This window comes from Prinia subflava, chromosome Z (assembly GCF_021018805.1).
Source record: "Prinia subflava isolate CZ2003 ecotype Zambia chromosome Z, Cam_Psub_1.2, whole genome shotgun sequence".
NCBI classification, from domain to species: Eukaryota; Metazoa; Chordata; class Aves; order Passeriformes; family Cisticolidae; genus Prinia; species Prinia subflava.
In genome coordinates, this window is record NC_086283.1 from 84,625,996 (window position 1) to 84,652,089 (window position 26,094).

Sequence of the window (26,094 nt, forward strand, 5' to 3'; positions counted from 1 at the left end):
CCAACCTTACCCAATATGTGATTCTGTGAATTGTGTTATGTTAAATACATCTGGGTGGATGAGGAGAAAGTGACAGATATGCTGAGAGGGATAAGTGGTTGCTCATTTATTCCCTTGTTTTGGTTTTGTTTTGTCAGTGAAGAGGTGTAGCATAACCTCCTACAAGGACAGGAGAAGTAGGAGTAGCTGTATTTCCTTACCCGGTTTCCTTCCCCATTTCCTGCCATCAGCCAAGCCCCAAGCAGCCATACGCTGAGCCCCCAGTGGGACTGGGGAGAGGAAGGGAAGGGTAAAAGCTGGAAAACCCTTGGGCCAAGATGAAGAGAGTTTGATAGGAAAAGCAAAAACCACAAATGCAAGCAAGGCAAAAGGAATTAATTCATCACATCCCGTGGTCAGGCCATCTCCGAGTTCAGCCATCTCTGGGGGAGCCAGGCCTGTCATGTGTAATGGTGACTTGGGAAGACAAAGGCCATAGTTTCAAATGTTTTGTCTTTACTCAGTACTTCACACTCAGCACTAAGTTCCATGGTCTGGAATATCCCTTTGGACAGTTGGGGTCACCTATCCCAGTTGTGTCTATTCCCAGCCTCCCATACACTCAGAAAAGGCCTTGGCTCTGCATAAAACCCACTCAGCAACAACAAAAACATCTGTGTTATCATCACTGTGTTCAGCACAAATCCAAAACACAGCCCCATAGCAGCTATTGTGGAGAAAATGAACTCTGCCCCAACCAAAAGCAGCACATCCTTGTAATACTTAAGAATCAAGGGTCAAGGTGATATTTTCTGGAATGGAAATTGGCACACAGTTTAACTAGCCACAATTGCCAGTGAGAGGTATTTCACAGTGCTTTTGATGGCCCTGCCTGGTCCTAAGGCAGAAGGCTGACCACAGGTAGCCTGGAGGGCAGCCTCAGTTTTGCAGGAAAACTGCCAAAAGCTGATGCAAAGGGTCAGAGATTTGTACCCCTAGTAACCAGGGCAGTGCTTACACACCTTAGGACTCCCCCAACCCTCAACCTTTCTTGATCAAACTTTACCTTTGCTAAACAAAACCCTGAATTTCAATGACAAATATAGTTTAAATCAACATAAAGATCAATAAAGAAACATGAAAGTTGTGACCTGGTGTGTCAACCATTTTGTGTTACCCAGTTCATTTGCTCAGTGCACCAAAATTGGTTAAATATCTATCATGTAGCATTCCCCATGGAGGAGAGCAGAATCCTGCCCTACAGAGTGTCTTGGATGCCTGGATTTCCCTTTTTCTTTCTATTCATTATATAGGAGAAGTGTTGCATATCAAGAAGAAATAGAGAATTTGGGAATTTTATTCACGAACTTTTATTAAACGGAAATGTGAACACCATGGCAAAGAGTTTTTACAATGACAAAAGATCAAAAAATTCATCAGAAAGCTACAAACTTCATAACAATATTGATCTTACAAGTGAAAACACTAACAGATTTTTGTAAAGCCAGCATTTTTGATATTAAGAACTTAAAAAATGTATTTGAAAGCATTTTCCTTTAGATACACTTAGAAACAATGAAGAATTCCTGAGCAACTACTTTTATACCAGTATTCTCCAAACAATGTACATACTACATATGAAATCTAATTCTTACAATTTTTTTGTATTTTAGAAATTTACAAAAAAATTTGGATCTGGTTCATAGAATAATTGTGCTTAAAGTCATTCAGTTGCTACAGTAATGACACTGCAATAACCTCTCATGTTCCACATTGCATACAAATTATGAAACTGTAGTGGAAAAAATGCCTAGCTTGTATTGCAAATCTAACAATGAAATGGTTTATGCAAATGGAAATAAGTTTGCTTTAAATATTGGGTCATCTCTTTCTCTGCTGAAAAGATACTGTTTATTCTGGATATTATTCAGAAGGTGCAATTTTTGTTTCTTTGAGAGACTGCTGACATAATTAAAGGCAAGGGAGTTCCAGAGACTTTTACCCTCACGTAACAGCACATCAGAATTTTGAACAGATACAATCAGTTAATGACTGCTAACGTGTATTTTCTGGGCTGTACTTTTTCATAACAGTGCCCTCAGTATTGCTATCTTACACAATGACTAAAACATACACAAAAAGATTTCAGAAGCCAAGATAGTGCTGAGTATCTCTGAGGAATATAGCACATATATAAGAACTGATGGTTGTATTCTATCAGATGAACTGCTTTTGTAGTCAGAAAGAGAAATATTACTTTCCAAAATGAAAAATAAACAACACTAAAACAGCCCAGGAGCTCTTTATGAGTATAGCTGAGCAGTAGTTTCCTCTCCCTTTTGGAATGAAAAACAAAGGAGTGAGAATTAAGAGTAGTCTACCGCATTATGAATATTAAAAAATATTGTATGACATCATTACAGTTCTGCCTGTAGAAAAATCTGCCTTTTTCTAGACATGTGTAGTTTTCCATCTTACTGAAGGGATATTTTCTACAAGGGACTTGTACAATTATTTCCAGCATGCTCTAAAAATTCTACTTAGTGCTAGTCTCTACAGCTAACCATTGCAGGAACTGAAATGATATCTTTCAATGTTTATTGATGTCAAAACGAGGTGAAGGTACTCAGAAGCTCACAAAAATAGATCCAAAAGCAGCATTGTTAAAAAAATAGTTAAATAATGTCAAGATCCGAGACAAGCAGCATCACCAAGTAGAAAAGGACAATAAACCTTCCAAAAAGAAGAATATATTAAAAAAGACTTTTTTATATCTAACTGTTCTATGCACCAACATCTTGCATATAAGATCAGCTTCTAGCATATCAGCACTCGAAGAGGCCACACAACTAATTCAGGTATTTTTCTTAACTACTTCCAACAGATATAATAGTGCCTCTTAAAAATGTAACATATTGAAGAGATGTATTTTAAACCTAACTTGGTAATTTTCAGTATTACCAAGAGAGAGACCTTCCAACTAAGGAAAGTATTAACAGATACATTGTCACAGCTACAAGCTGAAACAATGCCCAGAAAAGCCAAGAGACTGCTTAGTAATATCCCCAAAGTATTTTTTCTCTTGGAGCTTCTAGGTCATTGCATTATATATACTAAATAAAAACAAAACAACGCTTAGGAATGGTAGACATATGTGTGGGACAATGTAAATGGATAAAAAAAATCTCACCTGTATATCTGTATGAAAAATGGAAGGTTGTTTATAAAAGCAGTGTGGTACACTTTATTTCTCTCAATTTTTTCCCTTAGGAATGCAGGAAATGCAACGTCAGATCAGATCAGATCAGATGCTGAGCCTGACTCTTCAAGTTTTGTTTTTGTCTGGGACCAATGTCAGATATGGGGAAGAAAAATCCTGTAACTGATAGAAAATGAATGACCACTTCTCACATATAGGACTTTTTCTGCTCACATGCGACAGATGATCCATAGTAGCTGATTTCAGCATTTTACCAACTCTTTAGCATTTCGTAAGGCTTTACTGCTTTTGTGAACTATATCAGGTAGCTGTGCACATCCCCACTTTTAAGATAAAAGTATTTTCTTCTCTTCCTTTTTTTACCCTCACTAACTAATCACTCCTCTCAGTTCTTCTAGTGCTCATTTTTTGCTGCCTATTCTCACATTTGATTCTTTCCCTTCCACTTTCTCTTCTTCCTCCACTCTTCTCAGCTGTAATCGAATTCATTTTTTCCCTCATTATCTACCATGTGCCATCCCATAGTGACTGTACTCATTTTCCATTCTGTCACATACAGCAACTTTGTCCCTCTTCCTGTCACTTAGTGGTGGACTTGACGGGACTGGGTTAACATTTGAACTCTATGACTTCATAGGTATTTTCAACCTAAACTGTTCTATGCTCCTATGATATTTAAGGTCTTTATATCCCCAAGTATTATATATTTAGGCATCCATTTATCTTTATTTTTCTGGTTGACATACACCAGAAAAATGAAGAAAATCCCTGATTTATTTCAAAATGGTTTTCAAGGCTGGGCCACAAGGTTATTCAAATTACTATAATTCAGTTCATCTTTACATGCTGATAGGAACTGGAGCCTGATTTTAGTTTGAGATAGTTGAGAGCAGGGCTTTCCATTTTTACTCATTTAGAGATAGAATTGAAAGGTTGCTTCCTAGGAACTCAGTTGAAAACAGGCAATTCTAAATAGCAAGTATTGATAAACACTAAGTTCCATAGCTGAGATCCAGAATGAGAGCACCTCTGGAAAATTGGCTCAGTCAGTCCTAGTGACCCAGGAATACAAATAGTGGCAAAAAACTTTTCAGGTCAGGAATGGGAGTGATGCTTGATTTCCAATCTGGGCACCATGGATATTCTTACAAAATGGAATTTTTTTCCATATTAGAAACATTTAATTTTGCTACACATCTCAAATATTTTGTCTATATACTACCACTGCAACACAAGTGATGATTCCATGACAAGCTGTTGGTTAACAAAAATACTTTGAATTTGCAAATAAGATTTTTAAATTCTTGATAGAATGAGTCATACAAACAAAGCAAAATGCTTTTTCCTGCTTGCCTTTTAAAGGGAGCAAAAAAAAGAAGGAAATCTGAGGTAGCAATTATTTGAGAATGTGATGCCTGATCCCATGATACTTCTTTCACTTCATTTCTCTTTATGGCTTTGTAGAAGATGTCTGATGTCTATCAACTAGCTTACACGACTTCAGTTTCCTTGAACAACACCTTCAGATCGTTTACAGTTACCGTGAAATTACAAAATACACTTACAGGCTTCATGATGTAAACCCCACATATGCAATGCTTCAGGAGCACAAAAAAATTCTGCTTATTCATTTTGAACACCTGCTGCTACTACACTTTGGATGCTTGAATGATTTAAAGCAGCTGTCTATTTTTCAGCCATTTAAACACAGACACACAGACAGATATACTACAGAATTCACTGGTTTGACATAAATCATCATTACGTATTTGTATTACATTTTGTTCCATAAACACATATATCCTCTTACTAATATTATATCAGGTTAATCATCTGCATTTTTATTAAATAATCTTTGTAGTTAGATAGTATCATCAACACCAAACTTAAAGTCCTCATCATGTGTGATACTGAGCTTTGTGAGCATGTGTCAATTAATTCGTTTGTATTTCTTCCAAAGTCTGAAATATTACACAGAAATACTAACATTGTATATCAAATATGTCTCTGCTAAAAAAGAATCTCATAAAAACTATGATAATCATATTTGCCAATACTGAAGAAAAAAATGTTAATAAAATTAGTCTGAGTCAGAAGGAAAGGTAATTAAATAAAAGATATATGTTCAATTGTAGGAATTTTGTAAAACTAATTATGTAGGAGAGTCTTTATGCTACCTTTTAGGGCTTTTATGCTATTACAAAGTAATTCACATTATAAATGACACACGGATAACTTTGATGTTGAAAACATCATTCAAATTCTTGAAATAATTAATCCAAGTGAGAAGTTTGACTAATGGTGCAAGAGCTAGAGGGCTGATCCCTGTTCTGGTGTAAATTCTGTTCAACCCTCTGGATATTAAAGGGGGTGTCAAGAGCCTGTTTCCCCACTGGTGTATCATAATTATACACTGATTGACTCTGTAAAACTGCTGCAAAAACTCGTGTACTTCCTAATGAAAGCTTAAAGACCTGCAAGCACAAATGTTGTTGGAAGCAGAAAAAAATAAGTATTTTAACATTCAAAGGACCAAACACGTAGCTGAAGGTTTTTTGATTTTACATAACACTAGTTTGGAGTTTTTTTGTAATGTACTTCCAGATGTTTAAGATCACTTTCAGAAGCTCTGCCACTGGGAGCAACAAGGCGTTTTGGAAAATGTAAGGAAATCCAAGGGAAAATTAATCTATCTGCACATTTATTCAGCTTCAAGAATTAAATATATTTATGACATTGTGTTCAAATTACATTTAGCTAGGAAATCCCCCAAAACTTCAAAGCTGCAAGCAAATGCTCCTTTTCCACCATGGGTGACTTTTCCTTCTCACAGAGAGCCATGATGATTTGGCATATTTAGACATCCATTAGCAAAGGTGGGAGATGCTCAACACCACACAAAGTAATTTAGGCTACAGCTATTTTGCAGTTTCAGTATTCATTTATGACAAAGCACAGAAACTCCTTGGCTCTCTTTCTATGTGGATTATTGGAGGCATACATGACTACAGTTAAGCAGGATGAATCATACACTTAAAATCTGCTAATTGTTGTGTCTGTTTGCTTCAGGTGAAAAGTAACTTCAGGTAAAAAGATATGGCAAGAACAGCCTAGTGCTATTGTACATATGTATAGTCTGTGTTCTAATCTAAGAAATCTACTCTATAATGAACATCTTTAGGCCCTAGGCTTGATGAGATACTACAGCTTCTGTGCATCACTAGATACATCCCAGAAGGCCTGTAGCAGCATATCTTTATGCACATCATTAGGTGTTGGACACAACACAGATAGAGGTATCTGTGTAAAGAAAGATGACTCTTTCTTTATCTGACTGTCAGATTCAGTCAGAAAACTGAAGGGTAAACAAAACACTGTCAGACACAGTGTGTTACAAGCTTACACACTTCCACACACACAAGTTTCCTCATAACTCAAGAGTTTCTTTGCAGTATTTCCAGCATCTATAGAAATCTGTAAGGTATACTACAAACAGAGTATCTATGGTAAAATTGTTCTGTTAACTGTAAATGAACAGAGTTTTATGTTTGGCTGATACCTGCAGTAGCCCCTTCATGTCTTCATGTGTTAAAGAAGTGGCTGAATTAAGAATCTAGGATACCTTCCCACACCTTCAGCCAGCATCCAGACTGGTCTGATCAGCCTCTGAAAGTGGGCAGTTGTCTGTGGAGAGGATAGGCTCTAAATCTAATGTCACCCCGATGTTAGAGTCTACACTACTACGTATGTTTATAGACACACAGATAACTAGTTAAGTTCTAGTGTCCTGCCTGTGCAAAGGACAGGCAGTTCTACTAATCTGTGCTTGAACAGTTCCATAGCTTTGAAGGTAAAAGTGAGAATCTGACTCACCAAATTAGATGTGGCCTTCTGGGACCATTCTCTTTTCTCTGGCTCTGCAGCAGGTACCTGATAGGAAGGCTCGCTCAGTGCATAAAATAATGTAAATATGGAGAAAAGTAAAGCTGTTCAGGAAGGAGACTAACAAAAGAGAGCCCATCTTCCAAATACACTTTCCTTTTCAGGTGCAGGAACATTCCCTCACCTTTAGTTTCCATTTTCTCCTGAAGCTAGAGATGCTGGCTAAATACTTGGCCCACTTTTAATCAGTCATCACATGGTCATACTTTTCTAGAGTAAATTATACTTTTGTTTCAAGAAGGAAGAGCCACAGCAACTTTGCAGCTACTGCAGTATCATTTTGATTCTGTCTTCAGTTACCTGGGATATAATGGATCCTTACTGTTCCCACTGCTCTTCTGGGGACGCATGACCAGCCCAAATACATGGACTCATCTCCTCATTCCCTCTGCTTTTTCAGTGGGGGTCTGAATCAGACCTGGGAGGCTTGGTTCCAGAACTGATGTTCATAAATTCATTATGAAAAATCTGACTTCAAACTTTTCCTTCCAGGCTCAGAGAAAAGTGCAGGATACAGGAAAATCCCATTTCATTTAAAATTGGCTTCTCAGTACAAATTCGAAGGGATAGAACCTTGGCTCTCGAAACTTAAATTCTATTTTAATTATATAATTACAGGTAATAAAAAATCTGTGAAACAAATATTTTACAATTCAAATAGTAATATATCTGTAATATACTAGAAATATAGTTTAAAAATGTCTCCATATTCTTAATTAGTATAAAGTTTAATTTTATGCTTTGTATAGAAATGATAGCTTTACTTGTTACTGCCTCAGCAGAAGGAAAAAGTTCCTAGGTAGCTAAATAGCATTGGGAAATTAAAAAATATTTTATTTTGCTCTTTTTTTGGTAATAGAAAAATAGCCTTTAAAAATAGATTGTTAAACATATGGGCTTATATTAAAGTAAAATTGTGTATTATATACAGTAAGGCAGTATATCATATATTATCCTGCTTTCTTTTTCATTTTGGTTTGTCTGGACTAGGATATGAATGGGATGCAGTTTTCTGTCACATTGAACCAAGGCAAAAATATATTTAGAAGAATTTGTTATTTTACTGCAATTTGTAGAATATATTTTCTTTTATATATGATTTGTCATGTACAAGATCTCCTTTTCCTCAAGGCTTGAGGAAAAAGATAAAGCAAACTTAATTGTCAGAATGCATTCAGAAGAAAACACATTTTAGGTAAGAATACTGTTGTGCAATGATTTATCTAATGTAGGAACTGCTCAGTTTGCTATGGTTTGCTGACTGACCCATAACAATTTTCATCTTTGTTGAATCTGTGGTACTTCCTCAGGCTTCGTCAACCAACAGAAGTTTGACAGAACTGAATAATTATTTTCCAGTGTGTTTTTTATGACTGGCAAGATGCATTTCCTCTTTTCACTTTGTCAGAAATGTGTGCTAATGATCCAGGATTTACGGCCACAAGTATTACCTCAATGCACAGATTATTTTATTACCTGTACAATGCACATAGGGGGCTAGGTTTTTAAAGGCTGGGCTTTTTAAAAGAACTGTTTGCTATTTGTTTTACTGAGTGTAACTACTAAGTATGTGCTGCACTAAAAGGTTATTTAAAGGAGGGCATAAAGGAAGATGGGTCCATGTAGTCTGATCCACTGGTGTCTCTTCTGGAGTCGCTTGGAGCTGTCGTGCTATAGCTTGTATTCTTCTCAGCCTGACTTTGCTGAGGGTTCTGAGATGTTTCTGCTACAGGTTCTTGAGATACAGGTGTGTTCTGGGTGCGCTGATCTGGCAATAATACTAAAATGTGATGGTCTACAACTGTTGAGACCTTGGTATATTCTTTGCTGGTTCCTGGAACAGTGCATTTTTTGGTCTTTCCACTATTTTCTTTATGTTTCAGTAATAGTGTTGGTTCCTCATCTTGTCTGACTTTATGAACTTCTACATAGTCCATTAGTTTAGGATTCATGAAAGGTGACTTGTCATTGTGTTGGTTTTGTCTGACCTGCACTGTGGTTTGGTCAGTTCTGGAATATTCCATCTCACTTATCTTTTCCACATCATCATACACAGTTTCAGCAATTGGATACAGCGACTGACGATTTTCTTCATTTCCCACCAAAACTGGTGAAGTGTTCACATTTGTGGTGTTCAGTGTTATCTTGAATGCCTCCAAAGTGCTGTGGTAGGCAAACATAGCAGCCTGATTACTGGGTATCTGAGCTGCCAGCCATGTGCATGACTTTATACTCTCACTGTTACAAGGGAGCGTTTTCTGTTCTGAAGCCGTACACTGAGTTTCCCAGCTCCCTTTTCCTTCTTTCTTTTCTTTAGCTCCTACATCTTGTGTTTGAAGAGTAGATGGAAGGCCACGGGATTCCCTGCACTTCACAGGGAGGAGAGAAGGGCTATCACAACTCCCTCGGCCTGAGTCACTGTCTGTTTCCTTGAGTATAATTTTTGTATTTTTACTGGGAGTGTCATGACTTGGCATGAGTTGCTGATCCTCACTGTCCTCTACCTCCAGATATTCTATCAGTAGTTCCTCGCAGTCTGATGTTGGAGGGAAACCATGGCAACCAAGAGCACTCAGTAATTCTTCAGATTTTCCTGTCTGAAGGTATAATGAAGAGGATATAATTTTTCATTATCAACCGTAGGGATTATTTGACTAGAACAATTGTGAACAATCTGCGTATTTGAAGTACAAACACCTCGATAGTTATATTGATTGCTAGACTTAAACCTGATTTCTACTGCTGCAGAAAATACTGAAAGAATGTAAGAAAAATTCTTGAGTTTCCTCAGTGGAGACAATCATAAACCTCATGTTTGTAATGTGGGAGGACCAGGGAGCTTTTGGCAGATATGAATCTCCTGAGTTTTACAAGAAAGAAATGGAGGAGAATTGCAGTGCAGCCATCTCCTTCCTCTTCGGCACGGCAAAAGACTACAGAGATCCTCTTCCATAAGAACTACTAGGAAGTTCACAAAGGCATTTCCTCATGTCCCAGGAAACAGGGCAGTCACAAAACCTGTTCTTAAATACTCTCCTGTTACAAGTGCAAGGCAAAACTCTGGCTCACACATATCCTCCACATGTTTAACCAGAAAGTGTTGCTTATTTCCAACATTGATTAATTGAAGCAGTTTACACTTTAGTGTGGTAGTTGTGTTTGCTAGTACACAAGCTGGGAAAACCGTGAGTTTTGGTGAATCCTTTTGCTGTTACCTGTGGTACTCACCTCCAGCAGATGTGTATCTATGCCTTTTATCTTAGGTCCTGGAACTGGTGGCAGGATAAAGGCCATCATTCTAGAAAAAAACCCAGAACAGACATACCAGGTGTAAATACAGATCCGATCTCACTATTTGTTCTCCCATTTCCTCAGAATGTGACCGAGATTTTAAACACTTCTCCCATGTCTTATACATCCCAGTTGGACCTCTGTCTCCTGTCTGCCTCTCAAGCTGGGTAATTCACAAATATAGTTACAGCTCATAAAGTACCCTTAGATGTATTCATAAAAAACACCAGTAGTATAAAAGTTATTCAACTGGAAAAGTAAAATTACTAATTTCCTTTTAATTGTCATCTCTCCCTTAGCCTCCAGTTTTCTAATACCATTGTAAATTCATCATTGGCCAAGAAATAGTGAAGTGAGGCACAGTTCAGGAGGGCTAGTGGGGCTGTCTGTGCATCTTTGACTGTCACCTGATTACTGCTAAACAGGATTTATGGTGGAGGACATGGCTTTTCCAACCACAGTTTCTATCCCTTTCTTCTACTTAGCCAGTATTTTTTGTAAGACTTGTACAAAAGCAATAATCTTTGCCACACCTTTCTCTTTCAAATTTGATTGAAATCAGTCAGGATCTAAGAAATCATTTGGTGAATTCATAGAAAGGCTGGCAGAAAGACAATCTCATAATATAACCTTGTTTACTTTAGGAAATTATGACAAAACCTAAAGACACGTCTCCTACAGGAACAGGGATACTCCAAGTAATGTTTGATGAATATTACATGACTAGTCAAGATTAGTCAGATCTAAAAGAGACAGATCTGTACCAACTGGGAATGTAGACTGGTTTCCATAAGGAGCAGAAACACTGCTTTTTCAGTTGCAAATAAAGTTAAATACCTATAACTACTAGTTTATAAGATAAGGCAAGTGCCATAGGAAATTGAATCAAATATTAGAACTCTGTTTTTTAAAAGTTTTCTCTGATCTTGGACTCCATGCAATTATGAAATTGGTGGCTTACCTGTACCCTTTCATGATCATTATCCAGCTCATGATTAAACATATAAGAGATGACAGGACACCAACGATGATCCACACAACCATATCTTTTACTCTAAAGTCTAAGAAAAACCAGAAATATTTAAGGACACATATCTAGCATATGCATAGTCAGCATGCCAAAAAACTCACAAATAACTTTTATTTTAAAAATTTTCCTAAACTGCCAAATTTATTATCGCACGGAGGCCTTCAGCAGCACAGACAGATCTCAACAATCCCTGTAGTACTGAATAATGAATATAATTTTTACTAATGGTACTGCACAGGAAATAAATTGTCTTGGGAAAATCATACAAAAATACATGAAGAGGAAAATTTTATCACAGCCAATTATACAGATTGGTTTCAAATCCAGTTGTACCAAAACTGTAATAATTTCATTATTAAATACATACAATAAATTAAATGCTGGGTTAAGTGACCTGGGGTTACATATTTTTAAGGATTTTTATTGTAATGTAACACTTTTTATACTGAAGTGCTTATTTCATATTAATTCCAGATAAAGAGTAATGAGGAGCTGTTACAGTCTGAAGGTGGTCTCTCTTTGTTGTCTGTGTCACAGTTTTAATGCAGTTGCCAGGGTTCTTTTAATTAAAAAACTATCATAAAAAGAACAAATGAGGCAATAGACAGAAAGGAAACAGTTTAAATAAGCAAAGAAATTATTCACCTTCTTAACTCTATCATAAAGTAATGAAGAGGAAAGGTAACTGGGGAGGGTACAGGGATGATAAGGATTTGGTTACCTTAGCAATGATGTTGTGGTCTATCCTAGGGAAACTAAGGGATCTGCATAGGTGCCACAAACAGCTAACAGAAAGAAATATAATGTGAACTCGCATGTAATAACAGTCACTGAAGGGATGCCTGGCCACTTACCAGTAGGGATCTCAATGTACATCTCTGGGCTCCACTCACTCCACAATCCATGGTGGTCTGGTTTGCAGTGAATCTGCACAATATACCTCTTTCCAGGGTTTAAACTAAACATTTTATATTGTGTTTGTTGTCCAACAAAAATAGTCTGGAAATAAAATAAAATAAACAGCTAAGGTTTTGGCAATCAAGATGGGAATGTAGAATGAGTCTGGATATCTTTTTCCTAATAATTTTTGAGCAGGCATGGAATAATGGTACACTTATTTTATTTCTGTGATTTTATTTCTGTTTTCTAGCAGTTAGGAATGAGATCTGGCTCTGGTATACAGTGCAAATTAAACTGCTGTAAAAACTCATCATGAATTTATGGCAAATAGGGAAGGAGCTGTGGTAATGGTAGGAACTGCAATGGTGACAGGAAGAGGAGGAGGCAAAAAACAGAAATGGAGAAAGAAAATGCAGAGAGGAAGAGGGAATGTGGAGTGGTAGAAATGCACAAGATAATAAAAAGTAAGTCTTGCAATGGACAGAGGACCAGAGGGAAGTGCAGTGGGAGGGGGAATACAGGAGGAGACACAGAGGAGGTTTGGAAGTTCTGCAGACAAGAAGGGGATGCAGTCAAATACCAATAGCTGGAGTCCTTAATTTGCCACTCAGCTGTTTAAGTTGTAGACCCTGGCCATAGAAAATTATTATTATTGTGTGGCCACTACAATTACCGCCTAAGGATTATTTAAATAAATTTAAATTATTTTATGTAATGTCACTGAGCTTTCTATTATCTAAGAGGTGCTTGTGGTTAAGAACACACAAAAGAAACCTGACTGAAGCTGAGAATGAAGAATTTAAACTACAATGCCAGTATGATTAATAAATAATGACCGCAGTTAAAAACAAGTATTTTATCATCTGCTACTTTACAGGAACATCTGAGGTACTAGTATTCTTAGCAGGAAATCATAGGTCACACAAGCACTTTTGAAAAATTATGAATTATTTAGAGTGTCTGCTTCATTACATTCAGGCATGGGACATAGCTGGCAAAATCTGGCTGGTCAGAAAAAATTATCTAGCAAAATTTGTGACATCCTTACCTCCCATTCCTCTCCTTCTTCAGGCTTTAGTCGCAATTCATATTCAAGGGTAAGCCATCCAGATCTGACATCAGCTAGTGGGGGTGGAGACCATGTCAGGACCAGATATGGTTTTCTCTTTATTGACTTTTTTAATTCCAGAGTTATATTCACAGGAGGATCTGGCTGTACTGTTGAAATAAAAGAACTGTCAATAAGAATCAAAGTGATTTTTTTCCTTGCACCTTAGGAAGAAATATAAAATGATGTGAGTGAAGGGTTGCCATCTCCACTGTGTCTGGTAATTTAAAACTGCTACTGGAATATAGAAATCAAAAGTTTTCAGATAAACTAAGTATGGATTTATGAGTTTTACCCCCCCCGAATAGTAATGAGTATGTTGAATTCATGTTGAGATTTGCCTTAACAATTTATCATCAAAATTTTTTTTCTTACATTACCATTTGTTGTTACTTTTCCCCACAACTATATTTCAAAGCTAATATCTTTAATGTTATGTTATGAAAGTTATGTTCTGCTATAATCTTATCAAAGCTTGGCATAAATATTTAGGAACACTGAAAACATGGATGCAAGCTAATGAAACTTGTCCCCTCCATCTTTTATATTTAGAAAACACAACTGCATGATCCCTACACTCATATGAAAGGATACTTAAAAGTAAACCAAAACCAGCATATTAAACCTCTGTCTGTATATCAAAAATAAACCAAAATATCAAAAAGAAACCAGGTTTCTCCTACAGTCAGGCTTGCATCTCCCTCAGTTCAAAGGCAGAGCTTCTGCATATTATGCATGTATTTTACCACTGTCTGATCAAAGATCCATCAGGTCACCACACTGAGGTAAAATATAAAGCCATTTCTCCAGCAGCCCTTTTCCAGTTGCCAGACTCCTGACAGCCAGATCCTTGACAACAACATGGTTATCAAGGATAATGTTCCGTTCCCTTAGATAAAACCCTAATTACTTGTCCGCAGTCACTCTGTAGAAAAAGTCTGAGAAAAAGATTATCAGTACACTGCTATAAAAAGCACTAATGCAGCTTCTCTTGGGTCTGGAAACTACTTTTAGGTAATCAGATTTAAGTATTATTAGTTAAGAGATCAAATTGATTTCAATTGCTTGTACAGTGGAAAAAAGATTTTAGCTGGATGATGTTTCTTAGGATTTGACTACAAGAAATATGGAAAACCAATAAATGTTTATCTGAACATAATTTTAAAGCTTTTAGCATTTTTGGCTTCTTCTGAAAATAAGATGGTAAAGAGATGAATATTGATTTATTATTACACTAAGGAATATCTTATTTGTACAAGTTTTTAACTTGGATATAATACTATATAGAAGGAGAGCTGGAATTAAAATTCTTGTGTCAAACCCCATGATTCTAAATCATATGGTTCCACAGAAACTACTTTTTAACTCTTACCTATGTAAGTCACATCGACATAATGAGGATCAGAGACATTACTTCCCATTTCATTAGTTGCCCTCACAGTAATATTGTATATGGTCCAGAAAGAGGTGTGTTTTTTATCAAAGTAGCACGAATTGGGGCCTGAAGTTTTGTAATCTGGACATTCATAAACTTTTTCTTCTCTGAAATGAAAGAATCCCAGTGATTAGGTTACACAGACTAAAACACGTGATTTTGGTTACTAGTACTTCAGCATTATTTAGGGCTGATTTGGATTTTTCACAACTGGCAATTTGAAGAAAATCAGAAAACTATTTCCAGATTAGAGAGTCATTGGACAATCCCAGAGACAGTACTAAGCATTTTTCCCACAAAGTAAACACCACAAAGCCTAAAGAATTTAGGCTGTTGCAGATGCAGCCGTGGGCTAGTAGAGCAAAGCTCTTACTTCCCTGAAAGCTACTGTCCAGGACACAGCCCAGAGCCCTTACATGTTCCAGGGACTGACTAGAGGTGATTGGTGAAGTCTTCTAACCCATCTATTAAAAATTATGTATTGCCAATGTTCATTCCACACTTACAGGAATTCTGTTTTTTATTCTAATATGCTTTCAGAATTTCTTTGGTCTTTCATCTCTTGATTGTCAACAAAACAAAACAAAACCCCAAAAAACTCCAGTACTTTGTACCTCTCCTTCATATCCATAAGAAAGCTTCCCAAAGTCAGAGGAGGGGTAGCAGAGAAAATTGAGTATGTACTATTTGCATACATGCTCTTCCTAGATGCACAATAACAAAAGAGAAAGTTGTGGATGTGGACCTCTTACTCTGCCATGCCTGGCTGGACCAGTATGTGCCTTTACACTAAGAGTGGGTTCTCAGCGGACACCTACAGAATTTAGCATCTATTTAGGTCATTGCAAGTTTGAGCAGTACTAGGTGAACTGAAAAGGACCAGAAAAGGTTCATAAGACGAAAAATATTTATTGGCTCTTTCTTTAAATGAATGTTTAGCACTTTATCTGAGTTCTAAGGAAAGATTACTATGAAAACCAGAAGACATTCATGGCCTATGAGTACTGGTGCAAAACAAGCCTTATCAGAAGATGAAAGTTTTAGTATCTGATAATTTTGGAAAGTTTTATTTCTAAGACTGCATGGTTGAAGAGCTTTAGGACTGTGCAGTTGTATTGTTTACTAATATGCTATTGATGAGCAATGAAAAGACAGAATTCACAGTAATTCACCTGCCATTATAAAAAGATCAAGATTTCATATTTCAATTTTAGACATGTTGCTGCCTTAGTGTGGTACGAGAACATGCCACTGGACAAAACCATGGACTATAGAAAACGCTATCTCCTGATACAAGGAGGAAACCAATAAGGACTGATTTTCCAGCTCCTTCCAACAAAACACTGAATAACTACACAATGCTTATTACCCCTCTTTGCTGTAAAGCAAAGTGTGGTTGGTTGAGAGTTCTCCATCCAAAGCAGGTTTCCACCAGCAAGTAAATGTTTCTTTTTCGGGAGAACGGCACTTTATTATTCTAGGCTTTTCAGGAGGTAATCGTTCTGTAAGAGGTAAAGAAATAAACTAATTAGTAAGTTTAATACTTACTTAAGTTGAATTCATAAAACAATGTCAAGCAGAGAACAGAAAAATATGAAAAAAGAAAAGGTTTTGCTTCTAGTAGCACAGGAAAGGAGGGACAATTTGCTGCTTATGGCAACAACTTGCTACTTTCACCTCGATTCAGAATTCTTTTTCACTGCAGCTGAACTGAAGAATGGTTTTAGTTTACTGCCTGTGGCTTTCTTCCACCCCAAAATCTCATAAAGAATGTTGAAATACTGTCATAGCAGGCTCTATAAAATTATTTAAAATACACTCTGCTATCCAATCCATTTTCTGTAGTGTTCTGGTTTCAGCTGGGGTAGAGATAATTTCTCCTCAGAAGCTGGTAGAGTGCTGTGGTTTTGATACAGTATGAGAATAATTTTAATAATACAGAGATATTTTGTCACTAAGTTATGCTTATCCTAAACCAAGAACCTTTTTGTATCTCCTGCTCTGTCAGTGAAGAAGTACAAAACAGAAGAAAAAGGTTGGGAGTGAGTACAGCCAGGACAGGTGACCACACCAAAGGGACACTCCATCCATAGAACATCATCTCCAGCATACAAATTTGGGATTTACCCAGAACCAGTGCTCATCAGGATCCAGAAATGGGGTCTGGCATTGATCAGCAGTGGGTGAACAAATATATTGTCTATAAATTTTTGGTGGTTTTTTTCCCCATTTTTTTATCATCATGATCACCATCATTTTCATCATCACCATCTACAATTATTACTACTACTACTATTATTATTATTATTACATTTTACTTTGTTTTAATTATTGAACTGTTCTTATCCCAACCCACAGATTTTACCTTTGATTCTTCCCCTCATTGCATCATGGTGACATATGAGTGAGCAGCTGTGTGATGGTTTGTTGCTAGGTGGGCTTAAACAACTACATACAAAACCAATTTTTTTTTGCAAAAGGTGTGTTTTAAGATGATTCTGTTTGTTTGAAAGACATGCTGTCATTTTCTTTTGCTTTTAGGTAAAAAAAAAAATGAAGGATGTAAATGTTTGTCTATTTGTTTGTGTTCTTGCCAGTAATTTCCTTCTGAAGTACTCAAAATAAACAAAGAAGCAGCTCTCATATTTCACTGTAATGTTGTTATGCTCAGTAGTCAGCCTACTTGCATGATTGCTCCTGAGCAAGTTTTTATAGTTTTCAAGAACAGCACTTAAGATTTGGGCGGAGAAAAATGCTTAAATTTTGAATAGGCTCATCAAAACCCTGAAGTGATTGAAACTTTTGCAGTTATGTGTTTGTGGCAAAAATATGCTCCTATTACATAAATAATATATATTTTCTACTATGTGCAGCAAAGACATTGATTTTCCAAATTTCCAATTGCCATTTGAAAATGAGATATTTAAAAAATATTTTTCTATTAACAGTACTTCAACACCCTCCATGTCAAATAATGAATAATAGAACTAGTAACTGAAGAAGAAGTTTTGAGACAATTTGGCTAAAGTGTCTGGCAACAAGATATGATGTCATACATATTTATTGTGTCTACTCAAATCCAGTAAAACACAGATAGTGACTTCCATGTGGTAGTATCTGTAAGTGTCATGCTCTGTTAGACATGTGTGCTTTCAGTCCAGGCTCTTATACCTTATAGATATTTATAGCTGTGTTTAAAAATCAACATAATTTTTAAATAAAGGGACAGAGACAATAAATTAGTTAGGCACGCCTGTATCAGAAGTGACTTCCCAGTAAATACCACCTTGTTTATCATAGCCAGTTTCAGCAGAGGATCCTGACTGGATCAACAAGATAAACAAAGCAATTACACAGAAAGGTAAAATGCACTGAGCACTACAAAGTATCCGTGTGAGAGGCCATGTTTTCAGAACTGGCATTTAGTCACCTTCACAGCATTGAACCTGCTACAATTTAAAAGCAATTTACAGAGCAGCAATCATCCACTCACTTTTACGGATCTGAATGCTTCTTTCTGAGCTCCACTCGCTCCATTCTCCGAGGTCGAGCATGCAACGCACCTGAACAATGTACTTCATCCCAGCTTGCAGGCTGGTCACCACGTAGTGTGTCTGCATTCCTACAGATACTGTCTGGAAAAATAACAGGGAATTGGGCCACTTTAACAAATAAACCATGAAGAAATAGGTGTCAGTTACTGACTTCTGAAAGTCAGGGGTTTAAGTTGGGTATTTATAAGATATTAACTACAAAGAGACAGAAGTAGTGATTAAGCAGAAAAAAAAAAATCACTTCCGATTGATATTCAAGAACATATTAAGCTGTAGACTTCCTAGTACTCCATCAGATCCACAGTGCAAGGAGCATTACAAGTGGTCCAGCCCACATATAAACCCTCCATTGAAATTCTTCTCAGTGGCTTTAATTGACTTTCTCAGACCCTTCTAATTTCTTCTCAGAACTATTGCAAAATGTGTAGCATTCTCCATCATCAAGGCATCGACAAGCTATGTAGCATTAAGGACACGTGACTATAACTTTAAGAATGATATTTTTTCCTGAAAACTCAGCTGTAGCAGTACCAAAGCTGATTCTTAGAAATATGGCAACAGATGGGGAATGTCAATGGAAATGGTTAAATGTGAGTAGGCCACAACAGAATTTCTGAAGGGCAGGTTGCCTCTAGCTGATCATGTTGAAGAGGATGATGATAACTGGGTTTTGTTGTACATAACATTAGGATGATTATGTAAATATGTTGAATTTCATGGTCTCTACAGACCACGCCAGTATTTTTCTTGGTTACATTAATTTTTCTATTCTTACACAAAGTAACATTTTTATAGGACCAATCAAACTGAGACAAGAGAATTCACTGAATAGAGCATTTATAAAATAAATATATTTTTCCCTTACCTCCCATTCTTCCTTTTCCTCAGGCTTTAGTCGTAGCTCATAGTGATATACATGTGAATTAAAGCTGGCATCAGCTAATGGGGGTGGAGACCATTTTGCCCAAAGGTATGACATGTTAGCAGATGTGTTTGTTTCTAGAGAAAGGTTCACAGGAGCATCTGGCTGAACTGTATAAATTAATGAAAAGTGTGCCATTTAATTTTGTCTCAGAAAAGACATCTCCTTTATGGTTTTGTATGTCATCATATTAATTTCAGATAATTCAGCACTGTCAAAGAATATCAAAGAAGCATTTAATTTTTCCTTTCTCCTTAATGAGTTTAACTAGCTCCTGACTGCTAACAGTATCAGCAAATCTTAAACTTTACTTTGATTTTGTCAGGCTAAAGAAATACAAATCATAATTACATAAGGCCACTGTTGCAAAATTAAAATGTCAGCTATTTCATAGCTAGAAATCTAAGTATATGATAATTAAAATGGTATATTATATGTGTGCAGAAAATAGAATGGAGTCAGTAATGTAAAATACTACAAGAAGCCTGCATAATGCTCAGGGCAGTTATTTTTACCCTTTCAAGACTGCAATGCCAACAGTCAGAAAGATTTTTACATTTGAAATATTAGGTAGCTTAACCTAATTTGAAAATTTTATAATCTACATTGAGTCTAATTAAAATACTGCAGACAACTAGAAACTGAAGCAATTTTTCAGCTGAAGTTAAAACTTTTACATAATTATACATGAAATCCTACAATCAAGTATGTACTTAAAAAAATTATAATTAAACCACAATTTTCACATATATTTAACATGCATATTTTAGAATATCTTTAAAAAGCACTTCTCAATAGCAAGGTTCTCATCATTAGGAAAGAAATCTTTCACCACTAGCCGTTCTGGGATTAAAAACTGCACACATCTCCAACAAGTTTGTTTTCCATTTCATTCTTTGATTTTACCTATGGAAGTTATATCCACATGCTGAGGATCTGAGCTGTTACTTCCAATCTCATTTGTTGCCATTACAGTGATAATATATGTTGTCCAGGGATTGGTGTGGTTTTTATTGAAGTAGCAGGAATTTGGACCTGATGTTAGGTAGTCTGGACATTCATAGATTTTTTCTTCACTGAAACAAAATGATTTAAAAATTTAGGAAATGAAGCAAAGCAGATAATATTGTAGTAATGGACTAGGTTCAGCAGAGAAATCTGAAATATTTGTGTTTATATATATATTAAAAATATATAAAATCACATATATAATTTATATATATAAATAAACAAACTTAAATAAATAAATTTATAAATATAAAATAGATATATAATTTATTATTTTTTATTATACATATCTGTAATCTGTAATTCCATCTCTTGGAAACATTTTGGTACACATCCAACGCCATTACCATAAATGCTTCATTGATGTTTTTACTGCAGTTGTTTTGATGAATGCTTTCACCTCCTTTTTTATACATGGGAGTAAATCAACAAAAGACTAGAAACAGAAGTTTCCAGAGGCAGAACAAAGAAATTTTAACAATATTTATAAGCAAGTAGGAGGGAAATGAAAAATATTTACTTCAATTACATAAGTTGCTAAATTTCTTTGCATATTACCCCTAGAAATTAAACTTATTAGCCTTATGGTAGAGAACTCTTTTATTGATCAGTTTGTTTTCAGCAAGGTCAGAGAATCATTTAGGTTGGAAAAGACCTCTAAGGTTGTCAAGTCAAGCTTCGACCATCTTCTCAACCAGACCATAGCATGAAGTGCCATGTCTAGATGTTTCTTGAACACCTCCAGGAATGGTGACTCCACAACTTCTCTGTGCAGCCCATTCCAGTGCCTTCCCATCCTTTCAGTGAAGAATTCTTCCTGAGGTGCAACCTGAACCCCCTCTAGTGCAGTTTGAGGCTGTTTCCCCTTGTGCTATCACCATGCCCTGAGAGACTGACCTACACATGAGTACAGCCTCCTTTCAGGTGGTTGCAGAGAGTGATAAGGGGCACCCTGAGCCTCCTCTTCTCCAGGATAAACACCCCCAGCTCTCTCAGCCACTCCTTGCTGGACTTGTGCTCCAGCTCTGTTACCCTTCTCTGGTCATGCTCCTTGTAGTGAGGAGCCCATAACTGAACACAGGGTTTGGGTGTGGCCCCACGGGTGCTGAGTACAGGGGGAAATCTCTGTCTTGGTCCTGCTGGCTGCATTATTGCTGACACAGGCCGGGTGCCTGTGGCTTCCTGCCTACCTCAGTACACAATTGCTCATGTTCATCGCCAGGTCCTTCTCTGCTGAGCCACATTCCAGCCACTCTGCCCCAGCCTGGAGCTGCACGAGGTTGTTGAGACCAAGGACAGGACCTGGCACTTGGCCTTGCTGAACCTCACACCATTGGATTCAGCTCATCAATTCATCAATGCAGATCCCTCTGCAGAGCCTTCCTGCACTCCAGCAGATCAACAATCCTGCTCAACTGGATGTCATCTGCAAACTGACTGAGGGACCTCTCAATCCTCTCATCCAGATCATCAACAAAGATATTAAATAAGACTGACCCCAACACTGATCCCTTAAGGACACCACAGTGACTGGCTGCAGCTGGATGTAACTCCATTGACCATCACTTCCTAGGCCCAGCCATCAGCCAGTTCTTAACATAGCAAAGAGTGCTTCTGTCCAAGCTATGGGCTGCCAGCTTTTCCAAGAGAATGCTGTGGGAGACATTATCAAAGGCTTTGCTGAAGTTCAAGCAGACTACTTCCACAGCTTCTCCTGACTGGGTCACCTGTTAATGAAAGGAGATTGGGCAGGACATGCCTTTCCTAAATCCATGGTAGCTGGGCCTGATCCCTTGTGTGTGCTGTATGGTTGCGCTCAAGGCAACCTGTTCCTCAACGTTCCTGATGTCAAGTTATTTGCTTTTTAAAATTATCATCATCACAACTATCTCAAAAACAAAAATTACTCCACTGTCAATTACTTATTGCCTTTATATGGGTCTTTGGCATCTTTAGGAGAGAGATTTTGTGCTCAGAGCCAGCCTGGGTGAAGTATTCACAGCCTATCCCAGGTGTGAAGAATTACTCAAATGAAAAGCATCAGCTGATGTGGTGCAAGAATGAACTTTAATTCCACTATTATGCTCTATGTATCATCAATAATAAGGTTTCTTATTATTTATTCTTATTATTCCAGGCAGTTTTGTCACAGTTCATGAAGAAAAGATGGGAGAAAGGGGGGTGTACTTAATGAGCCTAGAAAGGCAGTTGTGGCCCATGTCTAAAGTGCTTGGCAGAGTCTGGGTTCAGCAGATTTAATGAAATGGATAACCACTCTTGTCCTTCCCTAAGCAGAACAGCTCTGGACAGTATGACAGGTATGAATTAAAATGTTCATTAAACTTTTTGATCAAGACTGAAACATCTGAGCTTTCATAAAATAAAAGTTCTCAAATCATTGTTGTGTGTGTGGTAACTTAATTAAAGACTGCATCTTTTCTACTCAATGATTTGGAATATTTAATTGTAGCAGGGATATCTGAAGCTTTATCTTACCTATTCTGAATCTCACTTGATTTATTAAAAAAAATAGTCTTTGAGCCTCCCTGCTTACTTGTCCCTGTTCAAGGACTAATTGTTTTCAGGAAGAAAGTACAGTTAAACAAAGATGGACAGGTTAAGTAAAGTTGCCAAACATATACACACTTTATTCCTGAACAGGATGAGGAAGTTGAGAATTTACCAAAATATTAACTTTTGAGATGCAATACTATGTCTGATTTCACAGCATTTTGGGAACCACTGACCACAAAACCAATAGCAGGAAATATTACTATAGTCCAGATGGGGGTTTTGGTGTGTGTGGTAAAAGACAAGCTCCTTGGCAGGGCCCCAAGGTCCCCACCAACCTCACTGCCCTTGCCCAGCCCCTCCATGCACTACCTGGGTCCCAGGTCACCAGTTCAGCTGAGTCTCCAGCTCCACACAGCCCTGCCTTTCCCAGCCACAGCCCTCTGAGCCAGCCCCAACCCATGATGTCCTGGCCCAGCCTGGCCTCAGTCTGTCCCCACAGAGGTGACTGATGCCCAGGGCTGGGCTCCCCCTCCTGCCCTGCTCCATGGCTGGGGGGGTGGGAGACTTGCTGCCCTATGATGCCCTCATGCTCCAGTACTCAGAGCAAACCTTGGTCAGCTGAAAGCTGAAAGCTGTGCTCCCCAAAAAGATGGGCAAACATGCCTTTGTTCACAGCACATCTTCAGACAACTGGGATTTTTTGTAGATGTGCTTCAGGAGGGACAGGCTGAAGATTTGGGGCTGTTAGTCATCATGCTTTCTTTCAACAAGGGAAGGCATGGATCTTATGCAGCCTTTGTTGTCTATCTGAGGCTAAAATAGATTCATAAAAACAACTTTACAAATTAATGTTGTCATTCCCTCAGTCTGTCATAGCCATCATTTGATCACTTCCGGAGTACATATGCACCACATCTCACCTGTCCTTGCTGTAGAACAGGGTGTAATTGTTAGGAAGTCCTCCATCTGAGCCAGGCTTCCACCAACATGAAAAAGTTTCCTTTTCTAGAGAACGACATCTTATTATCTGAGGTTTTCCAGGGTATGATTGACCTAGGGAAGTGCAAAAATCCAACTAGTTAAATTAGAAGTGGGCAATGCTTTTGGATGCTGTTGTTGATTGGTACGTCAACCAAGCGATCCTTTTTTGAAGACAATAAACTTACATGAAATTGTGGACTGAATTGGGCAAATAACTCTGCCTGGGAAAAGGATCAATATTCTCAGAAAAGTAAACACATTTTACTTCAAACTTCTAAAATAACTACTAGAATGATTTTGCTTTTAAACATGAACATTTTTTTTAACCTGAACTTGAAATGGTGTATTTATCTCCAAATTAAACTAGAAAGATTGGAAATAAATATATGACCTTTAGGGTTTGTCCCTATAAACATTAAAAGCTTTTATCTTCAGATCATTTTAAGATTAAATTTCACCTTCAGTTTGCAACAGAACTAAAATTCCATTCTTTGTGCATATTTGGGATAAATTATATGTCAGACAATTATAAAAAGAAGGAAATTAATGGGCTAGATGCAATTTTTGGGTACTGGCAACCTGGTGTATTCATTAATCATTCAAATATTCCCTGTTAATCCAAATACATTCAATAATATTTTGTGTTAAGACTACTTCTCATTAACTTATACCAAGAATACAGACCATATATTTACATTCATTTTACAGCAACAAGCATGTGACCTTTTAACCTAAGCTTATCTTTATTTCATGAAAGTTCCACATCATTATCTCAAATGGTTTAACTATTCATATGCTAACTCCAAAGAAGGTGACAGGCATAAAGTAAATATAGGTGTGGAGGAAGTGCCCTTCCATATTGCTACCAAAAAGTCCTTAAAATAATAGTATAAAAAGAAAAGAAAATATCAGCCACTTTCAAAATTGCCATACCAAACTTCAGAAGGAAGTAATTTAAATACGTACATGCTCCAGTGGTGGTCAGGATACATTGGGTAAAACCTCAGACTTTTCTAAAGAAAGTGTCTTAAGGAAAATACAAGTGTTTCAGGAAGTGTACTTACCAGTCAGACCTACTGTAGTCAGAGCAAGCTGTAAAATAATTTGAAGTGTTGAAATGAATCTCTGTTTCATGATGTCTGTCTCTCCTCAGGAGGAAGTATCAGATCAAGGGCTCACTGAAAAACACACGCCATCATGCAACAGGCAGTAACAATGCTCAGCATGTAATACGTATCACTTGACTTGATCAAAGTCCTTTTTGAATTGCAGCTAATTGATTCTTGTTCTCTCTCAAAAAGGTGAGGCAACACCAACAGTTCCACTTTGGAAGCTGAAAGCGTGAATCTCAGAGAAGCAGGTAGGTCTTCCCAGAGGTCTTTGAATGCTTAGCAGTGCTAGAATTACAATTTCTTAGCATTAACAAATCTTGCATATTTCTTTGGCATCTTGGAATACTGGGTTCTTACCTTAGGGTTCTAACTTCTAGATTAATCAATTAACCTAAGAAAGCAGTCTTTTGCAACAAAAACATACTTTTATCCCTACTGATGCAAAGAAGAGGTCAACATATTTGAACCCTGAAAGTCTTGAAAACAGAAGGGAAATAGAAAGGGTCCAACAGTTATTTAGAAGTTTATGATTTTTGATCCAATCTCAAAACTTCTCAATATTTGGGACTGTCAATATTGAATTCAGGATCACGTGAGCTGAAGAATGCTATTCTTTTGGTGCATTCAACCAATTGTTTTTACTGCATTTGATTTTGTAATAAATTTCAGCTGAAATACAGATGCCCAAGTGGTCACCAGCTGGGACCAAGACCCAGTCCCTGCAGTGGGCTGACACCACTAGATGTCCTCAGAATTCATGTTACAACTCTGAGTGAAGTCCCCCTTGCAGCGAAATCTCTTTGCTTAGCCTGAGGAAACGGCATAACGAGTTAAAGCAAACCTCCTGCCTCTACCACCAGTATGCTCCCTGCTTGGATTTGACTGCAGTCAGCTATTGGATTCTCGTTAGCCAACCTCACTCTTTGAAACTAAAGGAGAACAATTTTCTATCTAAATAGGGAGATCCTTATCTCAGCTTTCCACTCCTACAACTAGCACATTCACAGGTAGTTGTGTGCTTGCAATCCATTCCATGTAGCACAGCACGGGAACAAGCTGTGTCCTTGGAGAGGAAAAATCCTTTGTGGTTTATCAGAT

General features: G+C 37.3%; 1 protein-coding gene across 2 annotated transcripts in view; it reads right to left on the reverse strand.

Annotated features, from left to right (window-relative positions):
• Nucleotides 1–1,334: 1,334 nt before the first annotated feature.
• The window catches only part of PRLR (prolactin receptor), a 156,742-nt gene continuing 131,982 nt past the window's right edge, over nucleotides 1,335–26,094 (reverse strand). For both annotated transcript variants that reach the window (XM_063422802.1, XM_063422803.1), the window contains 12 exons: nucleotides 24,949–25,062; nucleotides 23,824–23,956; nucleotides 20,288–20,457; nucleotides 19,325–19,491; nucleotides 18,399–18,540; nucleotides 16,275–16,407; nucleotides 14,843–15,012; nucleotides 13,411–13,580; nucleotides 12,317–12,461; nucleotides 11,394–11,493; nucleotides 10,370–10,439; nucleotides 1,335–9,738 (listed from right to left, as the gene is read on the reverse strand). In XM_063422802.1, coding sequence (XP_063278872.1) covers nucleotides 8,728–9,738; nucleotides 10,370–10,439; nucleotides 11,394–11,493; nucleotides 12,317–12,461; nucleotides 13,411–13,580; nucleotides 14,843–15,012; nucleotides 16,275–16,407; nucleotides 18,399–18,540; nucleotides 19,325–19,491; nucleotides 20,288–20,457; nucleotides 23,824–23,956; nucleotides 24,949–25,018 — 2,481 coding nt within the window. In that variant the 5' untranslated portion in view covers nucleotides 25,019–25,062 and the 3' untranslated portion in view covers nucleotides 1,335–8,727. The remainder of the gene's footprint in view (nucleotides 9,739–10,369; nucleotides 10,440–11,393; nucleotides 11,494–12,316; nucleotides 12,462–13,410; nucleotides 13,581–14,842; nucleotides 15,013–16,274; nucleotides 16,408–18,398; nucleotides 18,541–19,324; nucleotides 19,492–20,287; nucleotides 20,458–23,823; nucleotides 23,957–24,948; nucleotides 25,063–26,094) is intronic.